Source organism: Apium graveolens, chromosome 9 (genome assembly GCF_009905375.1).
Source record: "Apium graveolens cultivar Ventura chromosome 9, ASM990537v1, whole genome shotgun sequence".
NCBI lineage: Eukaryota > Viridiplantae > Streptophyta > Magnoliopsida > Apiales > Apiaceae > Apium > Apium graveolens.
This window is the reverse complement of record NC_133655.1, coordinates 219,200,259-219,226,851: the sequence shown is the minus strand read 5'-3', so window position 1 is coordinate 219,226,851 and position 26,593 is coordinate 219,200,259. Positions and strand designations below refer to the sequence as shown.

The 26,593-nt window shown below is 39.0% G+C and overlaps 4 protein-coding genes across 4 annotated transcripts; 2 read left to right on the top strand and 2 right to left on the bottom strand.

Annotated features, from left to right (window-relative positions):
• The first annotated feature begins 1,726 nt into the window (after positions 1–1,726).
• LOC141685959 (subtilisin-like protease SBT1.7) lies at positions 1,727–4,143 on the top strand. Its single transcript, XM_074491032.1, has one exon. The coding sequence runs from the start codon at positions 1,727–1,729 to the stop codon at positions 4,025–4,027; it is 2,301 nt and encodes a 766-aa protein (XP_074347133.1). The 3' UTR covers positions 4,028–4,143.
• Positions 4,144–4,616: 473 nt separating this feature from the next.
• On the top strand, positions 4,617–7,361 carry LOC141685958 (protein FAR1-RELATED SEQUENCE 5-like). The gene has a single exon (XM_074491031.1). The coding sequence runs from the start codon at positions 4,617–4,619 to the stop codon at positions 7,359–7,361; it is 2,745 nt and encodes a 914-aa protein (XP_074347132.1).
• A 16,895-nt stretch (positions 7,362–24,256) lies between these two features.
• Positions 24,257–24,643, bottom strand: LOC141685957 (uncharacterized). The gene has a single exon (XM_074491030.1). It carries the CDS (start codon positions 24,641–24,643, stop codon positions 24,257–24,259), a length of 387 nt encoding a protein of 128 aa, XP_074347131.1.
• Positions 24,644–24,646: 3 nt separating this feature from the next.
• LOC141685956 (uncharacterized) lies at positions 24,647–25,681 on the bottom strand. The gene is made up of 2 exons (XM_074491029.1): positions 25,158–25,681; positions 24,647–24,938 (listed from the first exon to the last, which is right to left on the bottom strand). Exons 1-2 carry the CDS (start codon positions 25,679–25,681, stop codon positions 24,647–24,649), a joined length of 816 nt encoding a protein of 271 aa, XP_074347130.1.
• Between the last annotated feature and the right edge of the window lie 912 nt (positions 25,682–26,593).

Sequence of the window (26,593 nt, the reverse complement as noted above, 5' to 3'; positions counted from 1 at the left end):
ATTGTGTGCACTGTTTTATTTTAGATTAATATAATATTACTGCATTTTTAATCCTACAAGATATGCAATGATTCACTAAGCCAGGAATGGAAAGTTTTAGAGATAACTTAAAGTAGGGTTTAGTATATCTTATTGCATGTTGTGTAAACCTGTGTTTACTAATCTATAAAGTAAACACTGGTCCTTTGCTTTTAAATTATATCAAACAGATCTAGTTTTTCTACTAACTCTCTCAAGTAAGAAGCTGAGTTCTTTGTTTTTCTTTTTTTTTTTGCTAAATTAAAAGGCCGAGTTTTTTTTTCTTTTTTTGCTAAATAAGAAGCTGAGTTCTTTACTTACAAAGAACCTAGGATTTGTAGCAAAACACTAGCTTGATTTTAATACAAAATTAAGTGATTTTTGAAATATTGTGTGCACTGTTTTATTTTAGATTAATATAATATTACTGCATTTTTAATCTGCTTTGTTAACCAAATAACAAACATTCGAAAAACCTTAAAAATATCCAAAACAGAATCGCCCCTCTGTGTTGTATTCATTATCTAACATGAATACAATATTTGATTTACATTATTCTTATACTTATTATATATAGAGATATAATTTAATTGTTATAATTTAAATATTAAGTTTTACTTTATTTTTGAAAGGTTTTAAGTTACTTTTACACTATGTACCAAACAAGTATAATTTTCAAGCCTGCAAGGGTTGGCTCAGTTGGTTAAAGAGAGGATAACTATCCTCTTGGTCACATGTCTAAATCTCACGGGAGGAAAATTTATAATTATGCCTCCTCATGCCTCCTCTGCTCTGCCAGAGCATGTCGCTTAAATGCGGTTTACCTTGGTTACGTGAGCTCGTGGGGTTTACCCAGTGCGCACCCGAAGGGTAGCGGTTGCGGGTTATCTACGATAAAAAAGAGAGTATAATTTTCAAAATTTTGTACAATTTACTTCTTTTTCGTTACTCCCTTATTAAACTTTGTAATTATCTTTATTTTTATAATTTAAATTTTGAAATATTAAATATGTAAACCTAATTTTATATTATAATATAATATATCCTGATATTTAGTATTGTTATCCAAAATGTGGTTTTTATTCATACGTGAACATATCATTTTAACATGTGATTATTATATTAAAATTAAGTTTTATCATAATTTTTTTAATATAAAATAAAAATGAAATTTGTGATTATTACTAATTTAAGTGATGCTTGTTTTAATTCTGAAAAATTAAAAATCCCACTCTAGACTCTGGTGAGAAAATGAAGACGCGGATGGTTATTAATTAAAATAAAATTCCTCGTACCTTAGGATTTTCGTACTCCATTGTTGAGTTCACGCTCAACAATGAAATATGCTCCTGTCATGTGTTACTCTTTCGTACATTGAGTTCAAACATTATAATAAAGATAATCATTTTGGCAGCAAACATAAAAGATTTAACATATATTTAGAAACTGGATACTTTTCTTTCGTAATCAGGCAGGCGAGTGGCAATCAGGCATCCAGAAATTATTGTTTAATAGCATGAGATTCTGTTATTTTTGTAAAATTCAACGTGTTAACCTAAGATTCTCAGCTGCTAGTTGGTATGTTCACCATCATCTTGTAACGCCCTTCCGCCGCTTATCTCTTCAACACTTGATATAAAATTTTGGAAAGAGTAATGTACTATAAATATAAGACTTCAGGATCTTAGAGCCAGATTATAAACCAGTGATGAGGTCACAATTTCGACTTTCGTTAGTAGTACTCTTTGTCTCAATGGCTGTCTTCTGCTCAACATTAAAAGATTATAGAACCTACATCATCCACATGGACAAATCGATGATGCCAGCACCATTCTCCACGCATCATAGCTGGTACATGTCCACGCTCTCGTCTCTTGAAAAAGATGGCATATCTCCAGCACATTTATATACCTACAATCATGTCATGGATGGCTTCAGTGCGGTTCTCTCCTACAAACATGTTGAACAACTACAGGGAATGTCTGGCCATCTTGCTACATTTAATGAATCATTTGGACATCGTCACACAACTCACACTCCGGTATTTTTAGGCCTCAGTAAACATATTGGACTGTGGCCAACATCTGGATTCGGTGATGATATGATTATAGGCATACTTGACAGTGGGATATGGCCTGAAAGTAGAAGTTTTAGTGATCAAGGTATGTCCCCTGTCTCTTCCCGCTGGCGTGGTGCTTGTGAAACTGGTGTTGATTTCAACTCTTCAAACTGTAACAAAAAACTTATTGGAGCACGTTCTTTCAGTAAGGGAATGAAGAAGGAAATGAACATATCAAAAACTGATGACTATGATTCTCCAAGGGATTTTTGGGGCCATGGGACACATACATCATCTACTGCTGCTGGAAACCGTGCCCCATTTGCTGATTACTTTGGTTATGCAAAGGGAACAGCTAGCGGTATTGCACCTAAGGCTAGGCTGGCCATGTACAAAGTGTTGTTCGCTAACAGCTCATATGATGCAGCAGCAAGTGACACATTGGCCGGTATGGATCAAGCCATTGAAGATGGCGTAGATCTCATGTCCTTGTCGTTAGCCTTTCCAGAGACGACACCCTTTTATAAAAATCCAATTGCACTGGGAGCTTTTGCAGCAATGGAGAAAGGAATTTTTGTAGCATGTTCTGCTGGCAATGGAGGTCCTCATGGTTACACTGTCTTCAATGGAGCTCCATGGATCACAACGGTTGGTGCGGGGACTGTAGACAGAGAATTCAGAGCAGATGTAACTCTTGGTGAGGGTACTGTCTTTGCAAGTGGAAAATCAATATATCCTGAAAACTTGTTGGTGTCCAGGGTACCTATTTATTATGGACACGGAAATAAAAGTAAGGAAGTTTGTCGTGCCTATTCTTTAGAACCTAAAGAGGTAGAAGGAAAGTACATCTTCTGCGATTTCAGTAATGACCCTATTGTGGATGCGGATCCACTGTTTGAGATGAACAGAACTGGTGCTGCAGGTGCTATTTACGTTTCAGATGAAGCACAATTTTTAGCGCCTAAGGATTTTAATTTGCCATACGTCGTCATGAACCGGAAATATGGTGACCTTGTGAAGGACTACTTAACCCGTACAGATGATCCAACAGTGAGCATAAAGTTCCAAGGAACTAAATTGGGCACAAAGCCAGCACCCCAGGTTGCATTTTTTTCATCACGAGGTCCTGACGAAAGGTCTCCATGGATCCTAAAACCTGATATATTAGCACCAGGAGTTGATATACTGGCTGCATGGGCACCAAACAGAGCATCTGCCCTAATCAGAGACGATGATTATTTGCTCACAGATTATACACTTTCGTCGGGTACATCCATGTCCTGTCCCCATATAGGAGGTGTTGCTGCATTACTGAAAGCCACACACCGGGACTGGAGCTCAGCTGCTATTAGATCTGCAATGATGACAACTGCTGACATATTTGACAACAGCAATGGTGCGATCATAGACATGACAACCGGAGTAGCTGGTACTCCACTTGACTATGGTGCAGGACATGTGAACCCCAACAAGGCCATGGATCCTGGTCTTGTGTATGACATAAAACCTGAAGACTACATCAGTTACCTTTGTGCCATGAACTACACAAGGGACGAGATCATGCTTTTTGCACGAAGACCTGATTTTTCATGTGAAAATTCAACTCTTGATCTTAACTATCCCTCTTTTATAGTCATTCTTAACAAAACTAAAACAGCTACTTACACCTTCAATAGAGTGTTAACTAACACAGTTGATGCAAGTTCTTCTTATCGAGCTGTCATAAGTACTCCATCTACAGGGATGAGTGTCGTTGTGCAGCCATCAACAATCTCATTTTCCGGAAAGTACAGCACTGCAGAGTTCAACATGACAGTCACCATTGATCTGAGTCTTAGTCCACAGAGTGATTACTTTGGTAACTATGGATATTTGAGCTGGAATGAGATTAATGGAAAGCATGTTGTGAGAAGTACCATTGTTTCAGCAAGAGCATCGCCAAGAACATGATTAAGCTATCATCGTGTAACAGCCCCCAAACTTGCAACCATCCAAAAATATTATTGAAATCTACAAATAAATTAATTAAACCATTATTGCATTATTCATATTTCAAGCCTACACATAGCAACAACTAAGAAATAACTTACACTCTTCGGACCTCTGCAAAGGTTGCTTTACTACACCTATAAGTTTGATTGGAGAGGCAGTACAAAAGCACACACTTGGCTCTTGGCTACAGTCAGAACTCAGAAAGCTACATGCTTTTATAGAAACATAAAGGTCCAGTACCTAGCTTCACTAGCAACAAGCGCGAGGCTAACCGGCCCATGCTCTCCTCTAGCTTCAAGGACCAATATCGAATTATTAACCTTAAATCTTTGTTGCCATCATCTAAACATCAAAGACAAAACTGTTTATTTGTCTGAATAGTACCAACTTCCTTACATCGTGAAATATATTCTTTGACGATAGTTACTCTAATAGCTTCAAGGCAACAAAAATCTTAGCTATATTATTTATGGGGACCAATATGTAGCAACTGTTTGCTATTATTAGGTTGTTAACAAACAGTTTAAGGGCCGTTGGATGGGGATTAATGGGTGAGATGGTACCCGGACCGCGGAAAGTTTCAGCGGTTGGTCTGGACGGACCGCGGAATATTTCCGCGGTTGGGTGCTGTCCCCTTATCCCCAGCATCCCAACAGCACCTCATTTCACCACAAAAACACCAAAATTTTGTAGAAAAATTCTACTCTCTCCAAGTTTACATTTTAGGCGATTTTCATCAAGAACTTCAAGTTGTTTTGTCAATCCAAGGTATATTTCTTGTCTTAAATTTCTCATTTTCATGGCGGATAAATTATTTGCTCGCATGTTTCGTCATAAACGTCAAAATGAAAAAAAAGAGGCTATTGATTGTAGTTTACATCTTGATAGTTTAAATAGTAGTGAAGAACCTAAAACCCCTGTATATGTTGAAGATGATGATTTTGTAGATAGAAATGAGCAATTTATTAATTTAGATGACGATTTGGTTGATGTTGAAGATGAAAGTGATGGAAATGAGGTTGAAAATGAGGTCGAAAATGATAGTGATAATGTTGAGGGTGAGGATGAAATTGATAATGTAGAGGATGCAAATTTGTATGAAAATGTTGATGAGGGGGGGGGGATTCCATATTTGAATCAAATTTTTCAAAGTGTGGATGAGGCCGGTCATTTTTTTAGGGCTTATGCTTTACGAAATGGATTTGCGATTAAAATTCAAGCTAGCCATCGTAATAAAGACAACGAGATATATGGTCGTTTATATGTTTGTAGGCTTTATGGAAAAAGTGTCGTCACCGAGAGTAGTCAAAATAAACGGCGTAGAGAGGTTCTTCCTAAAAGCGAGTGCAAGGTGAGGATGTATGTCAATTATCAAAAGAAAAAACGTCACTGGGAGGTAACTAGCCTTGAATTGGTACACAACCACGGTCTTGTTTCCCCTAGTAAGATGAATTTGGTACAACGAGAAAGACATGTCAACACCGCGACCCGTAGTTTGATAAAAACGCTTTATGGTTCGGGGGTTCGTAATTGTCAAGTGATGAATGTGATTGGTAACATTCATGGAGGTAATGACAAAGTTGGTTTCAATGTTCAACATGTTAGGAATGTGTTAAGAGACGAGAGGATGAAAAGGTTTGAGATTAGTGACGCCCAAGCGGGGTTGGACTTGTTGCATAGGTTGAATGAAGAAAGTGGTTCTAAATATTTTATTAGGACCGAAGTCGATGAAGAGAATCGCTTGAAGTGTCTAGTATGGATTGATCCGAGATGTATAATGGCTTACCAAAATTTTGGCGATGTTATGGCTTTTGATACCACTTATCGGAAAAATAGGTATGCAATGCCATTTGTCCCATTTACCGGAGTCAATCATCATTATCAATCGGTAATTTTCGGGTTTGCATTGATGCGGGATGAACACGCGTCGACTTTTGAGTGGATTTTTCGTACTTGGCTTGAAGGTGTGGGGAATAATCCTCCATTGACTATAATCACGGATCAAGATCAAGCCATGGCAAGCGCTATTGCGGTTGTACTCCCGAATACTACCCATTTATTGTGTTCTTGGCACATTAGTCAAAAATTCCCGGAGAAATTAGCTCATTATTATTCGGCTTTTCCGGAATTCAAGACGGACTTCAACAATTGCATTTATAAATCTCTCACCGAATGTGTTTTTGAAGCTAGATGGGCGTCGTTTGTGGAAAAGTATCACTTGCAAGATCATAAATGGTTAAAGGGATTATATGAGTTGAAGCACAAGTGGATTCCTGCATATACTAGAAACAAATTTTCGGCGTTTCAAAATAGTACATCGAGGAGTGAGGGGATGAATTCTTTCTTTGATAAGTATGTGAGTTCGGCAACGGGTTTGAAGGAATTCATTGAAAATGCCCAAAAAGCATTGGCAAGGCAATTCATGAGGGAGAAGGAAGAAGATTATGTCACCATTAATCTAAAACGTCCTATGAAATTGCATACCACATTGGAGTATCATGCTTCTTGTATCTACACTAAGGAAATGTTTAGAAGATTTCAAGATGAATTGGTCGAGTCTTCAAAATACTTTGTTGAAAAAGACCGACGAGCTAGTGAAGAAGGGGAGAGAATGGGGGATGTTTATACGTACTATAGTTGTTATAGGCCCATGTCCGAGTCTACGAGAAGAAATATTTATTTTGTGGCATTCGAGAAAGCAAGCTCTTTGGGAATGTGTACGTGTAGAATGCTTGAACATTCGGGGCTACCTTGTAGACACCTATTGGCGGTCTTCACTAAGAAACGGGTTTCGGAAATTCCCCCGTATTACATAAACCGGAGGTGGACAATGCATGCCAATAGAGTTGATGGTGTGTTGCCTTACAATTTGGATGTTGGACAAAGTCATGAGATGACCTCAACCGATCGATTTAATAGCATGACAATGTTAACCATGAGTTTTTGTCAAAGTAGCATTGCATCCAAGAAACGGTATGATTATGCCGTTGGAGTGATGAATCGAGAAATACCAATTCTCGAAAAAATGAGCGTTGATGGAATTAAATCTTACGAAAGCAATTCGCAAGCTCCAAATGCAAGTGCTCATGAAGAAATAATTCTTGACCCTATTATGTCCCAAACTAAAGGGAGGAAGAAGGACGTTCGTTTCAAAAGTCCAATAGAATCGATTGGTAAAAAGGAGAAGCCGCCAAGAAGGTGCACTTATTGTCAAATGGAAGGCCATGATAAAAGGAAGTGTGCTAGTAGACTAGAAGATCTTAAAAATGTTCAAGAATCGCAATATAATTAGTGGTGTACCATTTTGTAACCGAATGTTGTAATCTTTAAATGTATTTCAATTTTAAGTGTTTAACATTGCTTTCTTTTTTGTTATGTTTTATTGTCATATAATTGCCAATTATTGTCATATAATTGTGTTTTATTGTGATAGGTAACATGACTAGCGAGTATAGTGGTGAGAACAACTCCGATCATAGTTGTGATTCGGTTTCCCACGTTAGCAACACATTCTCGGACTCCCTACCAAGCGACTCGTGGTATGAGGACAATGACGAGGAAGATGTGGTCTCACCAACCTTTAGTGAGATGGAAGATGCATGTGCAGAGTTGATGCCCCTTGTGGACAATGACGAGCCGCCCCATATGGAGGAAGAGGAAACAGACTTGTACCCACCCGATGAGGAGGCTTATAGGGCCAAAAATTGGATCGAGGCATGCAATTGGATGGAGGGTACTGAACCGTGGAGATTGGTGAACTCTCATCCGGATCCGTACTTCCTTCCGATCTTGAATTTGGGCAACAACACGCCCGATGGAAAATGGAAAAAATCCGGATGGAATGGCGGTAAGCTTGTTAAATGTGATCGGATTGCCGATATTGTAAACTTGAGGCCTCGTGAGGGTTGTAATATGGACCAAATACGCATCGAATATGTGAAGGGTTGGGTTTCACACCTAACGGGAGGGACGGAGAGGGAACGCGGGACATGTTTTGCAAGATTTCGTCTCTACGATGGCTCGAATACGATTCCGGTTACCATTTGGAACGACTCCAACCCTTACCCTTGGAAACTTATGGAAGGCCATATCCGTGATGGTTGTGTACTTGTTCTCTACCATATTGCATGCTTCGTGGATACTACGCAAGGAGTTGCTCAACACCGGTTATCCGGTGGTCTTTCTAATATACTAGGTATTTTTGGTTAGGACCAATATATTTCATAAAATTTAGTGGATTGTATTGATCGTCTAATTTTCATTCGAATCTATGTATTTTCATTGAATTTTATATGAATTTATATGAATCTTCTATGAATTAAAGTATGAAATTTGAGATTGAAAGTGTACCTAAAAATTTGAGATTGAAAAGTAAAGTTTACAAGTCGAACTATACATTACAAATTGTTATGAAATGTATTGAAAAGTTTTTTTCAATATTTGGACAAGCGTTGACTTTCGTTGACTTTTTAAGGAATTTTCAATTTATCGTAAAAAATGAAAAAAAATAAAAAAAATTTTGAAAATCACTCATTACCATATTTTAAGACTTTTGAAAGTAGTTTGGATTAGTGGAAGTTAGTTTAGGACTAACTTCCAAAAATTAAGCAATTTCAACAGAAGATTAATTTGCACATACTCTGTTTCCCCTGTCTTTTGCTCTGTTTTCAGGTGCAAAAAACAAAACTGATGGACCGCGGAAATTTTCCGCGGTTGGGCTGTAGACGGACCGCGGAAATTTTCCGCGGTTGGGGCCATTAAATTGTTTTTTTTGCATATTGAAAACAGATCAGCCAGGAAATTCACAACCAAAATTCACAACCAAATCCACAACCAAATTCCACCAAAATCCCAACACCTACAACACCAAAATCCACCAAATTCCACCAAAATCTACCAAATTCCACCAAAATCCACAACAACCCAAAATGCTCAAAAATAACAAAAAACCAACAAAATTAAACAACGTCAAACCAAACAAACCAAATAAACCAAATAAAACCCGACAACATAAAATGAAATCCAACTACATAATTCAACAACCTAAAATCAAATGAAATCCAACTACATAATCCGACAACCTAAAATGAAATGCAATCCAACTACATAATCCGACAAACTAAAACACTATGAAATTCAACTACGAAGTCTCGTGACGCCTACGCATACGAATCCCGGGAATCCCCCTTGCCTTCCCTAACTGAAGCTCCCTGGCTATCCGATACCTAAAGGTATCCACCTCCTCCTGCGACCAATTTGGTACCTCAGCTAAGTCATATCCTTGTGTGAAGTAGTCCATGTACTTCATCACATAAACACCACAATCATTAGAGTTTCGTTGCTTTGGCCTGGACGGTAGAGCTAGGACCTCGGCTGAAGTAGGGTCAAGCCCCTCGACTGGGTGTACCATATGCAATAGCCTAGGCAACAACCATGACTGCAATGAAATTATGATCCGAGAATGAATATAATATACAATTGGTAAGGACTATATAGAAGACAGTAATAGTAGAGGAACATACCACCACTCGTATATCCTCACGATAATCCGGCTCGTCATTCATTGAATCTATGATAAGACCTTCAAATCGTCTAGTACCGAACATGAACAAAACCCAATGCACATCTCCGACACAACATGGGATGAATATGTAGCCCGCCTCGAGAACGGAAGGACCAACAGTAGCACTGGAAAACCGGTAAAGCTACGTAATGCTTTATTCCATGCCCTCTGTAATGTATCTCCACCGACCCTCGATGCTTTTCTGATTTTCTTCACATGTCCTTTCCCAAGAACCATGAAGTAGGGATCCATGAAATAATAGACGGGTTTCCTCTCCCATATACCTCCAGTGTAAATCTCCTCCTCCCGAGTCCTTAGCAATCCCTGCAAGTATATATGAATGCAACAAGTAAAATAAATGCAACAAGTAAAATTAATGCAACAAGTAAAATAAATGCAAAAACTAAAATATATTAGACAACGAACAATACCATATAAGTGTATATGATCCTGTCATCAACCCATGTTCCTGGAGCCAGACTCTGCATAGCTGATGCATGGACGTGATAGTCCTGAACACTAAGACCACCGGGATTCCTCGGCGCCATCCCAAAGCCCCATCCCCAATCTGAATATATAGCATTCTTCTTTGTCATGCTGAGACTCTTAGTGATACTCCACTTCTCCTCTTTCATCCTGCGGGATGCAAGCTTCACGGGCCTACTAGATGAGGCAATAGCCTGGGGTGGCTGAGACACATGCTGGGATGGCTGTGTCATGTCAACGACATCCTGGGCAGGAATGGCTGGAATGTCAAAGTCGTCAGCCAAAGGTGCAATAAAATCTGGTTTTATGTTCTGAAATGTGGGAGGTCTGTAGGCGGGTCCTTTGATCTTCTTCATCAACCGAGAGAATGGTGTGAGGAAGGTAGCAGAAATCCTCCCAAACTCCTCCACAAACTCAGGAGGAACCCTAGCGTCCAGCTGCTTCAACATATTAAGCCCGGCAACCATCTATAAACAAAAACAAGCAAACATTTTTTCATTAATTCCACAAGAATATCATATCATCAAGATGAAATACGTGTGAATGCAAATTTTGTAGTGTGTGGGTGTGTAATATGAAATATACATATTTGTAAAACACTTACAACTTCATAGCCCTCGAGGCTATCATACAACTCCCTCGTCTTGTACTGCTGTTGAGGCTGTGGATCGGGTTTCCCTATGCGCATACGAGATATATCAGCATACCACGCCATGTAATCAGCCTCCGAAGCTATGTCTACCGAGTCATCAACAAGGCCATCCAAATCTGAACAGAACCTGGCCCATTTGCCAATATCAATAAACCACCGCACTAGCCAATCCTCCCCTGCAAACGTGGCATCCTTAGCCCCCCTGTAACCAACCATGTTCACCGGTGCCCGTGGAATCTGGGAACTAGAACCAAACTGTCTCGACACCCTGTCCGGATGCTGCCACTCGACCACGTCGTAACATACAAGGGGAACTCGACCGCACCCAGCTAACTGTGCCTGTATCATCTCGCTGTCCATAACATCCTCGAACCTAGCATACGGCCTCCAGACCACCTCATCACCAGCAACACCATCAAACTCACCCCTATAGAACGGTAAGCTATGGTGAGGGCCTGACATCCTGCGCTTCTTCGAAACCCCGACATGAGTATCACTAGCATAGGCCCATCCCTCAGCAACCGGATAATCCTCCTGACCGGGAGATCGTAAAGGCACGCCAATACGAGGAAATCTCTCGTAAGACCAAACCTGTAACACCCAAACACAACAAGCAATTCTCTTGCTGCCCTTCCTTGCAGCAATCTCCAAACCCCGGTATATATGAGCTAACACAGCTGCACCCCAAGCATAATAAGGAATCTCCCACATATTAATCAACGGGTGCATATACCGAACATGAACAAAAGAGCGGTTGATGCTGGGGAAGAGGATACAACCCATAATGAATAGCAGATATGCCTTGGTATGTACAACCGTGGCCCTCATATTGTTCTTCTCAGGCTTCTGTGCACCATATCTCTCAAACAACCACCCCAGCTTGATGTTATTCCGATACAAAGCCTCCTTCACCTCCTCCTCGGTCAAAGGCTCAAACCAATTATTAGCAAAATACTCCGCCTTGTTCTCTATCACCCCACAAGTCAGCGCATCCCCCTGAACTGGCACCCCTAAAATAAACCCCACATCCTCCAATGTAACAGTCATCTCGCCCTGCCTCGTGAAAAAAGTGTTGGTCTCAGGTCTCCAACGCTCCACCAAAGCAGATATCAACCGAGTGTCAGTAGCCAAGACAACAACAGGGTCTGCAAAAATCCCAAACCCAAGCATGTGTAGCAATTCCCGCTGTGGTCTTCTTAACTTCCACATGTGCAATGACTTGTTTCCCGAATAGCTCTGCAACTCATTTCTCCCTGCACCATCCCAAACATCCTCACTGACGTGATACCGATTGTCCCAAATAATATTATGTGCGTTAGGACCCGGCAACATATTCTCGAAATCATCAAAATTATACATACCTGAAAATATTGCCAACAAAATTCATCAATCACCACAATAAAAACACCACAACGTACACAATAAAAACAATCATATTACGTTAATTCAATTTTACATACACTAAATTAATTCTAAATTAACACTAATTTATCCTAAAAATCGAATTAAATCAATTCCAAATTATGAATCCTACAAATTCTAAAAATTCGAATTTAATCATATTACGATTCATATGTTAATTCATACATTATTTAACCCTAAAATTTTGAATTACATACACAAAATAAGATTTACAACAAAAGAAAAATATAAGTTTATATCCTAAAAACATAAGTTTAACCCTACATATTCGAATTATCACTAAAATTGTATTGTAACACTAAAATTCGATTTATAAATAAAATAAGGTTTAATAATTCGCATTATCCTAAATATTATCCTAAAAAATGGATTTTACTATTTAGCACTAAAATATCACGAATAATTCTAAATTTATTCATAAATTGTCACGAATTTATCCTAAATTTATTCCAAATTTATTCCAAAATATCCTAAATTTATTCCAAAATATTCGAATTAACACTAATATTCGAATTAAAATTAAAAATTCGAATTTAATACACTAAATTAATTCTAAATTAACACTAATTTTAATTCCACAAGGATATTAAAATTTCAAATTAAAATTGTAAATTCGAATTAAAATAATAAATTCGATTATTAAAATTTCGAATGGAAATTGTAAATTCGAATTAACATTAAAAATTCGAATTTAATACACTAAATTAATTCTAAATTAACACTAATTTATCCTAAAAATCAAATTGAATCATGTCCAAATTATGAACCCTAGAAATTCTAAAAATTTGAATTTAATCATAGTACGATTCATATATTAATTCATACATTATTTAACCCTAAAATTTTGAATTACATACACAAAATAAGATCTACAACAAAAGAAAAATATAAGTTTATATCAATAAAACTGTAAAGAACATAAATGAATCGATTATATACCTTAATAACGGAAAAGGAGAATGATTTAAGGTTGGGTTGCTGTGATTGTTGCTTATGCTGGGTCTGCTGGCTGTGTGTTTGTGTTTGTGTTTGCAGGTTGCGGCTGTGTTTATGTATATAAGTTTGAGAGAGACTGTGTTTGTCAAGAACTAGGTAAACAAAAAACGCTACCAACCGCTGAAAATTTCCGCGGTCCGTGCGGAGGGGTATTTTGGTAATTACCACGGACCGCTGAAAATTTCCGCGGTCCCTTTGGGGCTGTTTTAATTACCAACCGTTAGATCCACCATCCAACGGTGGAGAAACTGTTTGTTGTATACCGGTCTACAACAAACGTTTGTTGTAGACCGGCCCCTATTATTTATATGGCATCTATATGGGCATCTAGATGACAATTTTAAATGATTTATAAAAATTTGAGCACTTCAATCATATTAACCCTTAGCAAAAAATATAAATAGTTGAAATATCAAAATTCATGGGTATAATTTTACCTATCATATTATACATAATAGCATCCTAGTGGATACCCTTTCCCTCAGCTAAAAATTTACATAATCTTTATTTTATTATTTTTAAGCTAATAAATTATATTTTGTTATCATCATTGAAAATGCTTCGAGGACCAATAATCAAATTATTAACCTTAAATCTCTGTTGCCTTATCATTTAAATATCTAAGTAAAAAACATCAGCAAACTGTCACGCGAGACTTTATAAGCTTTTCTCTTCACCTAACATCAATTTACTAACTCCCACCTTTAGTTACTACTCAAATAACTCACATTCTTCTTTGAAAAATTTCTAACCTCTGTCCCCTCATTAATTATTAAATTTCACTAATTTTCTTTCCTACTCCAATATTTTTTAAAAAATTTTTAATAATGATATGTTACTAAAGTTTTTATATTACACACACATTTATAAAGAAATTTAATAAAATGGTGCATATCACGAATACCCATCCAGTAATTATCAATATGTCTATCGCACGAACGATGTGAGACAACTCCCAATAGAGCCATTTCGGTTGAGCATGCATGTTTTCAGTTGAGCATGCATGTTTTACCATTAGCGTGGCCAAATGGGTGGGATGAGCAAGGCTTGGCTTGTGTTTGGATTTTTTGCGGGCCGAACTAAAAAGTGTAAGCACTGAACCAGCCCGATGGATGAACTAGGCTGGGTCGCTCGGCCGGACTGGGCTGAGTTTGGTTGACCCGGGACCAATACATTGTTCGGGAATGGTTGGGCTATGGGCTGGGGATTGGGATATGGGTTAAAGGGATGGGTATGGGGTCACTTCGGGGCCGGATAGTACTATCCCCGCCCCCGGCCCGTGACTTCAAACCTAATCCCTATTCCCCGCCGGAGACTATATATCATTCCCCGTCCCCAACCCAAATGGGGAACGACGATCTCTGTGGGTAATCGGGGATATTACATTTAAATCAAAATTTTTATGAAATAATTTTTTTCATGTAATATATAGAAAAAAATAGCAAAAATAAAATATTAAACTGCAAATTCTAATAATTTTATCTTTTGATACATGAAATATTTATGTAAAATCAAAGTATATTTGTAGTACTTCACTCTGACCTTGTACTTTGAAAAAGATAGTATCTAAAAACATCTCTAACAATATAGAAAATGTAAATTATTTGTAGCACGTACATATTTCTTTAAGATAAATAAGAATATATAAATATATCGTAGAACAAAAAAAATCGGGCGGGGAATCGGGCTGGGTAGACATAAAAAACCGTCTCCGGCCCGTTCCCCAATTTTTTTTTGAAATCGTCCCCATTCCCCGGCCTGTACCCATAAAAATCTCCAAATCTCCGTCACTTTTGGCGTGGGGATCAGGGCGGAATCGGTCGGGCCGAAGTTAGTGCCCATTTCTACTATGGGTTAGGTTGACGGGTTGGGTTGTGAGCTGGATTTGCGGGCTGTGTTAGGTTATAAAATAAAGAAAAAAACTAAAAATGAAATAATAAAAAATGAAAATCATATAAAATTAATGAGTAAAATGAATAAAAATTACCTCATTAGTTAATAGAAGTCGATCGAGATAGTGACATTGATAACAAATTTAATTTTTTATGAGTCCTGCTTTATATGTTTTGTGAAAAATTAAGTATCTTAAATAAGTCCAGTATTTTTTATATCTTTCTGCAAAAATAAAAATACTTTTTAGTATATTAACTCCAGATACTCTAAACTTTTTACAAGTTTGGTGATACAAAAATTGTCTAATGATTATTGTTGGAGCTGGTACATAAAATAATGTCATACATTACTAGTGCACATTTTTTATAACATATACATATAATTTTTTTTGGCATTTTATGACTTTTAAACTAATAAAATTTTAATAGGTAAATACGAATTACAAACAAAAAAATTTAAAGTGCATTAGAATTATAAATTATGACTTTTTAAATTTTAATTCTACGTTTGAATATGTGATTTTAATGCATAAATAAGAGTCACTTTAAATTCACAATGTCATTGTAAATACTTGATAGCTTAAGACTAGTGTTAATGGAGGAATCTGGTAACAACAAAATTTGAGGTTTCTCGCTGAAATTAAGATCTATGACGGTGGTTCTTCGCCGTAAAATCAGGCGGTGTGTGGTGGTTTGTGATTGTCTCAGGCTGAGATTGATTAGAGTAAGTGGTGGCTCCCTTATCAGCTCCCAACTTCTTACCCCTCTCAATGTGCCTACGTACCCTTTATATAGGGATCAAGTCTGACGTAGTTCTTGGGGAACAAGAAATCTAATGGGCTTAGACTTCTTATTCCTTGGCCCGGCAGAAGTCCTTCCAGAATCTATCTTCCGCTAGCTTTAGGAATGTTCAACTATGAGGCCCAACCGCAAAGGCCCAAGGCTCGTCCGTAATCGTAAGACTTCACGGATAATGCATTTCCCTGCGCAAGGATAACACTCTGCTACAGCTATCTCCCTTGATTTACGGACGCAAGTATAACCACGGTTCACCCCAAATACCAGACGCGTTCCTGTCCCCTGAATGTGGATAACCCACCAGATAGCAGGACAGGTGATCCCAAGCTCGTGGGTGCAAAGTGCATGATGACTCCAAAGTTCTCTAACGAGGACACCCGTTGAATACAAGAACAGAGCTCCCAAAGCACACACCAAAGTTAACCCCGCATCCCCAACAAGGACACCCGTTGAATACAGGAGGAGGCCTTCAATCATCAGGCATACCCCTAGAGGCCTTCAAGCTTTTTACGGACATCCCCCTCCTTGACCGTCTCAAAGAGGGAATTCCTCTAAGAGTACCCGCAATAAATATGTTAGTAAAAAATAACCTCCATTCATCTTTCCATCACAAGATGCGTGTAAAGTCTTGGGCACGTCATGACCTTCATGAAACTGGTATTTCCCTCTGGCATTCACACCTCTTGGAATCTAACATACCAGGACGCGTCCTCCAATCTTTATTGCCAAATAACTATAACTGTTAGATATTTCCACCATACTGGACGCGTCCAATACACCTGAGCGCGTTCTTCCGGGGCATGTGCTTCCAAACTTCCTCATCATAAGACCATCCTTCATAAAACACTCCCACAAAGGAGGGCGCGTCTTGTTAGCCTAGGCGCGTCCTATCCTTTTGCAATGCAGTACCGAATTTGACCGTAATTAACCCGCGTTTGACCCAGGTTGTTCCAATACCAAAATTTGGGTATAACAACTACCCCCCAAATTCCATTTGTAGTTGAAAACAAAATTGGAATTTTTACTTAAAACCACAAGAAAAATTTTGGATTAGCTTTCTGTTACATATCAGGACGCGTCCTCCAACCTGGACGCGTCAAAACCTTACATCCCCAAAACTAACTGTTGCGTGACAGCTGTTTGTACACGTCATCACCAATTCTCTATAAATACTCTCAATAATTAACCGCCCATTCACCTTCTTTCTCTCTTTCTTCTCTCAGAACACCATCTCTGCCGCTCTTAAAAGTTCTAGCCAGAAATCCGGTGATTTAACCTGCCATTCATCAAGTTTTTACAGTAAATCGACTCCCCAAGTTCCAAGGTATGTAAATATCCCCTTATTTCTTTATTTCTCCAGGAAAATCAATTATAATATGCAAAAAACCGTTCGTGTGCTCCATTTTCCTATAACCTGTTCTTCATTTCTCTGTGTTTATATATATGTATGTATACAATAAGTCCCATATTTTTCTCTTTTAATTCTGTAATTGCATGTTTCTAGGGTTTAATTAGATGTTCCCCAAATTGCCCATAATCGATTATGATTCCGCTGTATTTTAAACATTTTGGACGCATCTACCACTGAGGGCGCGTCATGTTCCCTATTGCATTTTATCTGTCTAAGTTATTTCTCAACATAAATAGAGTAAACGCGCTGTCGTACTAGGACGTGCCATACGTTATTTTGCCTATGTTAACTCCCTGCGGTAGATCTTGTAGGACGTGTCCTTTCAAAATGTCCCATCTTCTCACTTGATTTCCCATATATATATATTTATTTATTTATTTTTAATTCCTTATTTTTTTAAGCTTGGACGCGTCTTCAAAAAATATTTTTCCTTTTTATTTCAGCTGGAGGACGCACCTTCTTCTTCACCTTTTCATCCATTTAAAGTTCTCAACCAACGTATAGGGGTCTACTCTCCTCCTCCCTTTTCTTTCGATCCCCAGCCAGTTGATTTTCATAGGACTACTTCATTTCTCGAAGTGGAATCTTAAGTTTTTCAGGAGCTTAAATCAAAAACTTCCATTATTTCAAGCTCAAGTAATGAATCCATGGACAACGTTCCTTTAAGTACAAGGCGCGTAAAAAATTAAAACGCAAAAGGACTTCACCATTCAGGACTAGCTCGACCATGAAGGACTGGACCGATGATGAAATTATTCCCACTTCAACTCATTCACCTTCTCGCGTGCCTTCGGAAGACAAAGCTTCAGCCTCTCAGGGCGCGTCTCCCATCTTGGACGCGTCACTTGTTTTGGACGCGTCACCTCTTAGCGTGAGCGAATTTGAGAAGAGGATTCCCGACCTCGAGAAGTACTTAGTATCTCCCCAAAAATTCGACCCTCCTCTAGAACACTGGTAGCCTTTCGATGTTGAAGTGGACTTTGATTGGAAAGAATTTGAAGATCTTCCAGAGGCAGAAAAGAATGTCTGGAGAAAGAGGGAGGACATGCTAGATTGTGTTGCTCTTGATTCCACTGTGACTGACTTGGAGATTCAATGGTGCATGAAGTATTATGACATGGAGGGCATATGGGAGCGCCCTCTTCTGACAATGAGACCACACATTTTTAATGTTGGAAACCAAAGGATTCCCAGGATGGTCCTTACACCAAAACTGATTTTCCTGGGCGAGGGAGCGCCCTTACATCCATATATGAAAAAGGTCCTGAGATGGTACGATGTAGCCCCTGTACAACTATCACATAACTCCTACAAATGAGCTTGGGCTTTGTACATGATGTATCATAATATCGGATTGGGCGTACCCTCCATGATGTATTGGAGTTTATCTGCATGAGATAAAGGGAAATGACTCCTCTAAGCTTGTCTTCAATGTTAGAAAGGTGGTGAATCAGAGTTACCCAAGTATCACCAACAACCGAGAGATCAACAAGAGCTAACAGTTTAACGAAAATCCATCGACTATAAGTGCAGTGAACAAATATGTGAGAATCAGTCTCCCTTCCTCCAATACATAGGAAACATTGCTGAGAATCTGAAATGCCGAATCTGTGCAATCTGGACAAGGTATTGAGTCGACCATGACAGAGAATCCACTCGTGATGTGCAAACCTATTGATTCGAAGCTTGTTCCAAACTGCACCATGCCAAGCAACAATATCTCCCCTGGTTCGAATCGAGTTCCATATATTCCAGGTTTTAACTTTAGATGCTACCAAATCATCCCAAAGAATAGTGTCAATACCACTCGGGTTAATAGCTGGAAAGTCGAAATTATGAAGCCAATGCTGTAACAGGGGGTCAAGGTGGTGGTGCCTAGCATTAGGAACCGGGAGACAACAAGACCCTGAGCAAATGATTTTGCTGACCATATCATTAGCATGCAAGCCACACTGGTTTATGATAGGAGAAGAGTGTAAACTGGCCAAACAAGTTCCTCCCCACCATAGATCAAACCATAAAGAAATAGTGTTACCCGTACCAACAGAGTAAGAAATGAACTGGAGAGCAATTCTAAGAAGCTTTAAAACCTTTCTCCAAATCCATGAACAGTCTGTAGGAATGCTAATGATCCAAAAGTGTTTGTGTTTTAGGACTGTTTCATTAACCCATCGAGGCCAAAGACTGTCTGACTTAGTCACCACTCGAAGAAGATGATCAATGAGCTGAGCTTTGTTCCACTCTATCATGTTTTTTAAACCCAGTCCCCCTTCCTCTTTTGGAAGACAAACCCCAGTCCATGCCACTTTAGCACCACCCTTATGGTTTATGTTACCTTTCCAAAGAAACTTGGTTAACAATGACTGAATATTTGCATGAACAAAAGTTGGCAACAAAAAATGATTACTCCAAAATGCTTGAATAGCATTCAAAACTGATTTGATTAAAAGAACTTGCCCTGCCACAGACAATAATAGGGTGGCCCAAGAGTGCATTCGAGAAGTAAGTTTATCAATTAATGGCATGCAATCGTTGACACAAAGTTGCGAAGAAATTAAAGGAACACCAAGAAATTTGACTGGAAGGTGACCTCTCGGGATGCCCAAAGTATCAAACCAATTCAGGAAAATGCTGTCACAGCTGCAAACAAAGCTAGTACTCTTTGTTATACTAGGTACCAGACCACTCCATAATGAAAAGGTGGTGATAGAATTCAAAATATGCTCAACAGACTACTGGATCCATAGAAGAAGAACATCACATCATCAACAAAAAATAGATGGTTTATCCTGAGATCCTTGCAACGCCAGTGGAACTTAAAATGCTCAAGAGTCTCATTAAGAATACAGGACAAAATGTTCATGCAAAGGGCAAAGATGTAAGGAGATATAGGGTCACCCTGTCTCAACCCTTTAGTTCCTCCAAAGTAGCCATGGATTATACCATTTAATTTGACAGAGAACTTAGTCGTACAAATGCAAGATTTGATCCAAGTAATCATCATAGGAGGAAATCTCATTCTGTTAAGAACTGCTAGGATAAAGTTCCAGCTGAGAGAGTCGAATGCCTTATGAAGGTCTATCTTGAGTGCACACTTTGGAACCCCAGTCTCTGTCGTATCCTCTAAATAATTCTTGAGCTAGAAGCACATTGTCAGAAATAGATCGACCCGGAATAAAAGCAGATTGAGCTATATCAACAATAGAAGGCATGATATTCTTAAGACACAAGGCAATGATTTTAGAAATATATTTGTACATCACAGAGCAAAGAGAAATTGGTCTGAAGTCGTTCATTCGAGTTGGAGCCACTGTTTTAGGAATTAGAGAAATGAAAGTCGAGTTAATACCTGAGTGCATGGTGCCTGAGTCAAATAAGAATCTAACTGCATCACAGAAACTATTGCCTGTAATATGCCAAGTAGCAATAAAAAACTCCACATTGACACCATCAGGCCCTAGTGCCTTGTTCCTTTTCATTCTTTTGAGGGTGTCAAAAATCAAAAGATCAGTAACTGGAGCTGTTAGAGCTCTAGATTGCTCATTATTAAGCTCCTTGCAGTTAACCAAAGAGAGGTCCAAAGAATCTTGGTGACAGGGACTACCAAGCAACTAAGAGAAATAATTAACTACAACCTCTGCATAATTGTTTTGGCCATGCACTGTATTACCTTCAGCATCAACAAGAGTAAGAACCTTATTTCTGTACCAGTTGACTTTGCATTGTTGGTGAAAAAAAGAGTTGTTATTATCCCCGAGGTGCATCCATTTTACTCTGGATTTATGCAGCAAGAAAGATTCTTCCTGAAGCAAAGCATTGTTAAGATTATTAATGAGGACTTTTTCTGCTTCCAAAACCCCAGAATCCGAAGAAGAACCCACAGAAGCTTGAAAATCAGAGAGAGCATTACGAGCCACAAGCGCATTAGACTGGATGTTGCCATGATCTCTGTTTAATTGCTTAAGTAAAAGCTTTGTATTCTTTAGCTTAGCACTAAATTGATCCATAAGTGAACCCTCACAGTACAAGGACCAAGCTGAAGAGACCAAATCAGAAAATCCTGGTATTTCAATCATGTAGTTGAAGAATTGAAATGGTTTGCCATGTTTTTGGAGCTGCATTTGTTCTTCAAAAAATAATGGATTATGATCCATGAGCCCCTTGTTTTTAACCTCAACACCACCTTCAGAAAAGGTATTGAACCAGTTAGAATTAGCCACCATGCGATCCAATCGTTTATGAACAGGGTCCCGGGATCTTTTGTTATACCATGTAAATTTATCCCCAACTGTACGAATCGAGGACAAGCCACTGTCAAGACAGTCTTTGAAGGTTTTCATTGCTGGGGTCCAACGTTCTCTCCCACCAGAAACTTCAGAGAGAAATCTCAATGATATGATCACAAAGGACAACCTCAAACTAATGGGCACATTGTCTGCCCGGGTTGGTTCTGTCTGTAAATTCCGCGAGTTTCACAATGGCAAACCTGTTCTCATAGCCTCAGAGAAAGCCAAGGGCCTCAGTGCCGCAAAAGTGATTGAGATTGATACCAGTAAGCAATTTGACTTTGAACGAGGTAAGTATATATGAGAGAGGACGCATCATTTATCTTTGTACGCATCCAAAGCTATAAAATTAGCATCTCAATTTGAAAGTATGAACTCGCCATAATGCTTAGGACGCGTAATAGCCTTGTTACTGCTTGTCCTGTCTAAGTTTATACTTATCTTATCCTCAACATTTGGGCGTGTCATCAAATTTGGACGCGCCTGTGACCTCTGTATCCTCATTAATTTGTCATGCTTTATGTATCAAAGTTTCATAATGTTTAGTTATTGTCCCCAGTTTATTTTCTCCTTTAGATGTATGTACTTGTCATTTTACTACTACCTGCTTGTATGGAGGACGCGTCCTCCTTTCTTGGCGTGTCTTGGACTAATATTTTACATGTTTGTCCTACAGATATGACTTCTCCTTCCTAAAGGGTTCGCTATTGGGGCTTCCAAAAAACTAAGAGCCGGGAAGCAAGCTTCCGCGAAGTCTGACCCAAAAACCAAGGACCCTTCACCGGTGGTGGTGCCTTCTCCTCCTCCCAAGATCATTGGCACCACTGTGGTCACCATCTCAAATAAGGAGGAGATGCCTCCCAAACGTCAAAAGACCATTTCTGACGATCAATCTTTCGTCCTTAGATATATGGGCGCGTCCTCATCTGGGACCTTTACTGAGGAGGAGGTAAGGGGCTGGACATTCAGAACAGAGCAATAGACCGAAGAAGCCATGGTGAGAGCAACAATTGAGCTCCATTTACACATAAGGAAAAATGCCAACATGACTGCTAGACTTGTTGTCACTGACACTGCTAAAAGTCAGGCTGAAGACAAAATCAGATCTTTGGAAAAAAGCATTACTTTGCTCACCCAAGAGAAGGATGCTGAGATCAATCGGCTGCAACAAGACAGGACGCGTCTTGAAGGTGAGAAGGCGCAACTTGAAGCACCTGTTACCTTTGTGGATAAGGCTATGGAGAGTGTTGTCACTTTGAATTCCACCATGTAATTGGAACTGGATACTCTGAATGATGACAGGTTGCATGGATGGAAGGAGGAGAAGAAGCTGGTATACCAGAACGGTTTTGCAGCTGGGTTCGAGGAATGGTGTTCTGGGTTTATAGCAAATGATCCTGAGTATTCTTTCTCCAAATTTAATGAAGATACCCATAAATGGATAAATAACTTCAAAGTCAGAGCTGCGGATTCCATCAAGAGCAAAAGGATCATCCTTTGCTTGGAAGAGAAGGACGCGTCTCCTGCCCCTTCTTCACACCAAGCTCCACCTCAACCTTCTCCTCCAAAAGACCAAGCTAAATCACAGGAAGCGCCCCTGCCTAAAACGCGTCTGCTCTATATTTATGAACTTTCTTATTTTAACTATCTCAAAGGTGCAGGCCCTTTTAAGCTTTGCAAGTTGTAAACTTATGACTCGTTATTTCTGAATTATTTTTGCTTGTACTTTCATAAGGTTTTCCCCTTTTAATTATCTCCATGAGTATTTTACTTTCTTGATCATCTTGTTCTGTCATACTTATGGGCGCGTCCCAAGCTGAGGACGCGTCGCCTTTTGCTTAGATATTCAAATCTTGTTGTTATCCCCTTTTACATTGCAAACTAAGAAGATGTCCTGCCAGGGCGCGTACTCGTTTTAGGATGCGTCTTCCTTATATATTAATTCAATTTCAGCACCGTAGACTATAGGGTGTGTCCATGTATTTGGACGCGTCTAGGTGTAGTATATTAGTCCATTTACTTCAGTTGTTTTAAATTTCCTGTATGATATATTTTTCCTCAACATGATAACATGTTATACTCTTTTCTATCCCTGTTGTGCCATGCACAATATATGGCGCGTCCTCATGTTTGAAGGCATCAACCTATAACTTCGAATGCTAAAATTAAAGGCTTAACAAAGAGGACGCGTCCTACCAGAAGGAGTATCAACCAGGATTTTGCATGTGTCTGCCTTACATTGTAAAATTTCATTTGATAAGTTTTTGACTGGGCGCGTCCTTTGTCCAAACGCGTTTTAGTTTCAGTTTTACTTGGGTTTCCTTTAATTTCCACTTTATAAGTCGTGCTTTTATAATTGTAAATCAAGGACTACTTCTCAGGGCGCGTCATGTGATGAGGACGCATCCTATAACTAAGCAAACCTACAAGAAAACAACCATTGGAAATTTTTCAAAGTTTTTATTAATAATGTGCTCTAGTGTCAAAAGTGCAGCAGTCCCATGGCTACTATGCTCTGTGGGGAATTTATTCGAAAAAATGATCCTTCAACTAGTTCTAAGGTAAGTAGTACATGCACTACCCCCCAGGCTAGGAGGAATTTTATTGCTTCTAGCCTATAATTTGGGCACAACCCTAAGTATATAATGTACACATGATATGTAAGGGGCCAAAGTCGCGCCTTAATAATAATACTTTCGAAGATGCTTCGCGTTCCATGCTCGCGGAACCAGCTTTCCTTTCAAATCTTCAAGGTGATAAGTCCCCTTCCACAAGATTGCTTTAATCTTGTATGGTCCTTCCCAATTAGCTCCAAATACTCCATGCTGGGGATTCTTTGTGTTTAGCATCACCTTCTTGAGCACCAGATTCCCCACCTTCAGCTGATGTCCCTTTACCTTCTTGTTGTAGTACCTTGCAGCACGCTGTTGATATGCCGCGAGCCTTAGCTGGGAATTCTCCCTCACTTCTTTTAAAAGGTCCAAGTGAAGCCTTTGGTTAACTTCTGCATCTTCCTCTGTGTAAAAATCTCTACGAAGCGACCCTGAGCCAACTTCCACAGGGACCATAGCTTACCCGTAAGTCAGCATAAATGGAGTTTCCCCCGTAGTAGATCTTGGAGTAGTGTTGTAGGACCACATCACTTTTGGGAGTTCTTCGGGCCAATTTCCTTTGCGCTCTTCCAGTTTTGTCTTAAGGGTATGCTTTATTATTTTATGCACGACCTCTGTTTGCCCATTACTTGGAGGATGATAGACCGCTGCAAATTCCTTCTTAATTTTGAGATCCTCGCATAACTGTCGCAACTCCTTGCTATTGAACTGCTTTCCGTTGTCGGAGATAAGTTTATAAGGAATTCCAAACCTGCACATGATAAGATCAACGTATTTGACATCAACTGCAACCACTGCATATTTAACATCTCCTTTAGCCTTAGGTAATTATCCAATAAGATCAATTCCCCAAATGGCAAATGGCCATTGGCTCACCATAGGCGTCAAGAGCGTCGCTGGCATAGATGAGTAATTCGCAAAGTGTTGGCAGCGATCGCATGCTCTAACGAAATTCGTGGCATCCTCCTACATCGTAGGCCAATAAAAACCTTGGCGTAAAACTTTCATTGCCAACGAGTTACCCGCCGAGTGATTACCACAAATTCCTTCATGTAGCTCCCTTAAGATGTAATTTCCCTCTTCGTTATCGACACATCGGAGCAGCGGTTGACTAAAGCCCCTTTTATACAAAACTTCATCATATACCACATACCTTGCAGCCTGGTAGCGGAGTCGTTGAGCCTTGAACTTATCCTCAAGAAGTGCTCCTTTAAGAATATAAGCAAGGATGGGCGTCATCCATATTTCTTTGAGAGCCTCATCTACTTGCATCACCTCTACCTCTGGAATACTAGGAATCTCCTGGGTTTCGAAGGGTATAGATCCCAATAACACTGTCTCCTGTTGGGATCCAATTTTTACCAAGGCATCCGCGTTGCTTTTCTTTTCTCGTCGTACACATTCCAGCCTAACCTCTTTAAACTTTCCAATCAGACGCTGTGTGCACCGCAAGTACAATTCCGTCTGCGGTCCTCGTGCTTGAAACCCCCCCATTCACCTGGTTCACCGCCAACTCTGAGTCACTTTTTGCAATCAAGTTCCGCACCCCCTTTTCCAAAGCGATCTTCAGGCCATTGATCAATGCTTCATATTCCGCATCATTGTTCATCGCATAAAATTTAAAGTGAATTGCGCTCATCAGATGATGGCCCTTCGTGTAATATCCGGGAAAATTATGTGAATATTATATATTAAATGAATAAATATCATGTGTTTATATAAGTTAAAATGTTTATTGCCATGATATTACGTGTTTTAAATGCTATTGGTGTTTCCGTGCGAACCAGAAAATTATTCGATTGATTATTATGTGTTTAAACTGCAATTATATGAATCGATCTGTAATTTGGACTCGTATTTAATTACGTCTTTATCAAGGTACCTGTTTTATCTCGTTTATGTGCATTTGAATGTATTTTATGCGTATTCGGGTTTTTCTGTTAATTTAAGTATCATTTTATTTTTCAAAAATCAACGGACCGGGACCCCACCGGGACGTCAAACCCCACAAAATCTGTGTTTTTATTTTTTATCATATTTCAAATACCCCGTATTTCTGTATTTTTGTATTATTCTCAATTTTTGAGGAATTTTGACATTAATTTTGTATTTTATTGCTTTTAAAATTATTCCCCGTAATTATGATTTTTGGGCTTAATTATTTTAATTACGGGAATAAAAACACCCTTATTTGACTTTGGGGGTATTTATTTTCTGTTAATATAAATACCAGGTTATATTTATTTTATTCATTTTTTTCAGAATTTTCTTAAATATCAATAAAAAAATCAGAAAATAGGAATTTGGGGGCTAGGGTTTGTTCATCAGGAAATCGATCGATTGATCCCTCTGGAGGCTTTTGTTTGTAGCGATTTCAATCCCAAATCAAAGCCGGAATCACGACCG

Excerpts from the sequence above, each read along its gene's own strand:
- LOC141685959 (XM_074491032.1), top strand. The coding sequence starts at position 1,727 with ATGAGGTCACAATTTCGACTTTCGTTAGTAGTACTCTTTGTCTCAATG.
- LOC141685958 (XM_074491031.1), top strand. The coding sequence starts at position 4,617 with ATGGGTGAGATGGTACCCGGACCGCGGAAAGTTTCAGCGGTTGGTCTG.
- LOC141685957 (XM_074491030.1), bottom strand. The coding sequence starts at position 24,643 with ATGGTCCCTGTGGAAGTTGGCTCAGGGTCGCTTCGTAGAGATTTTTAC.
- LOC141685956 (XM_074491029.1), bottom strand. The coding sequence starts at position 25,681 with ATGGGGGGGTTTCAAGCACGAGGACCGCAGACGGAATTGTACTTGCGG. Across the intron at positions 24,939-25,157 it reads GGTTTTTATTGGCCTACGAT|GTTTGGAATTCCTTATAAAC; the intron begins GTAGGAGGATGC and ends TATCATGTGCAG.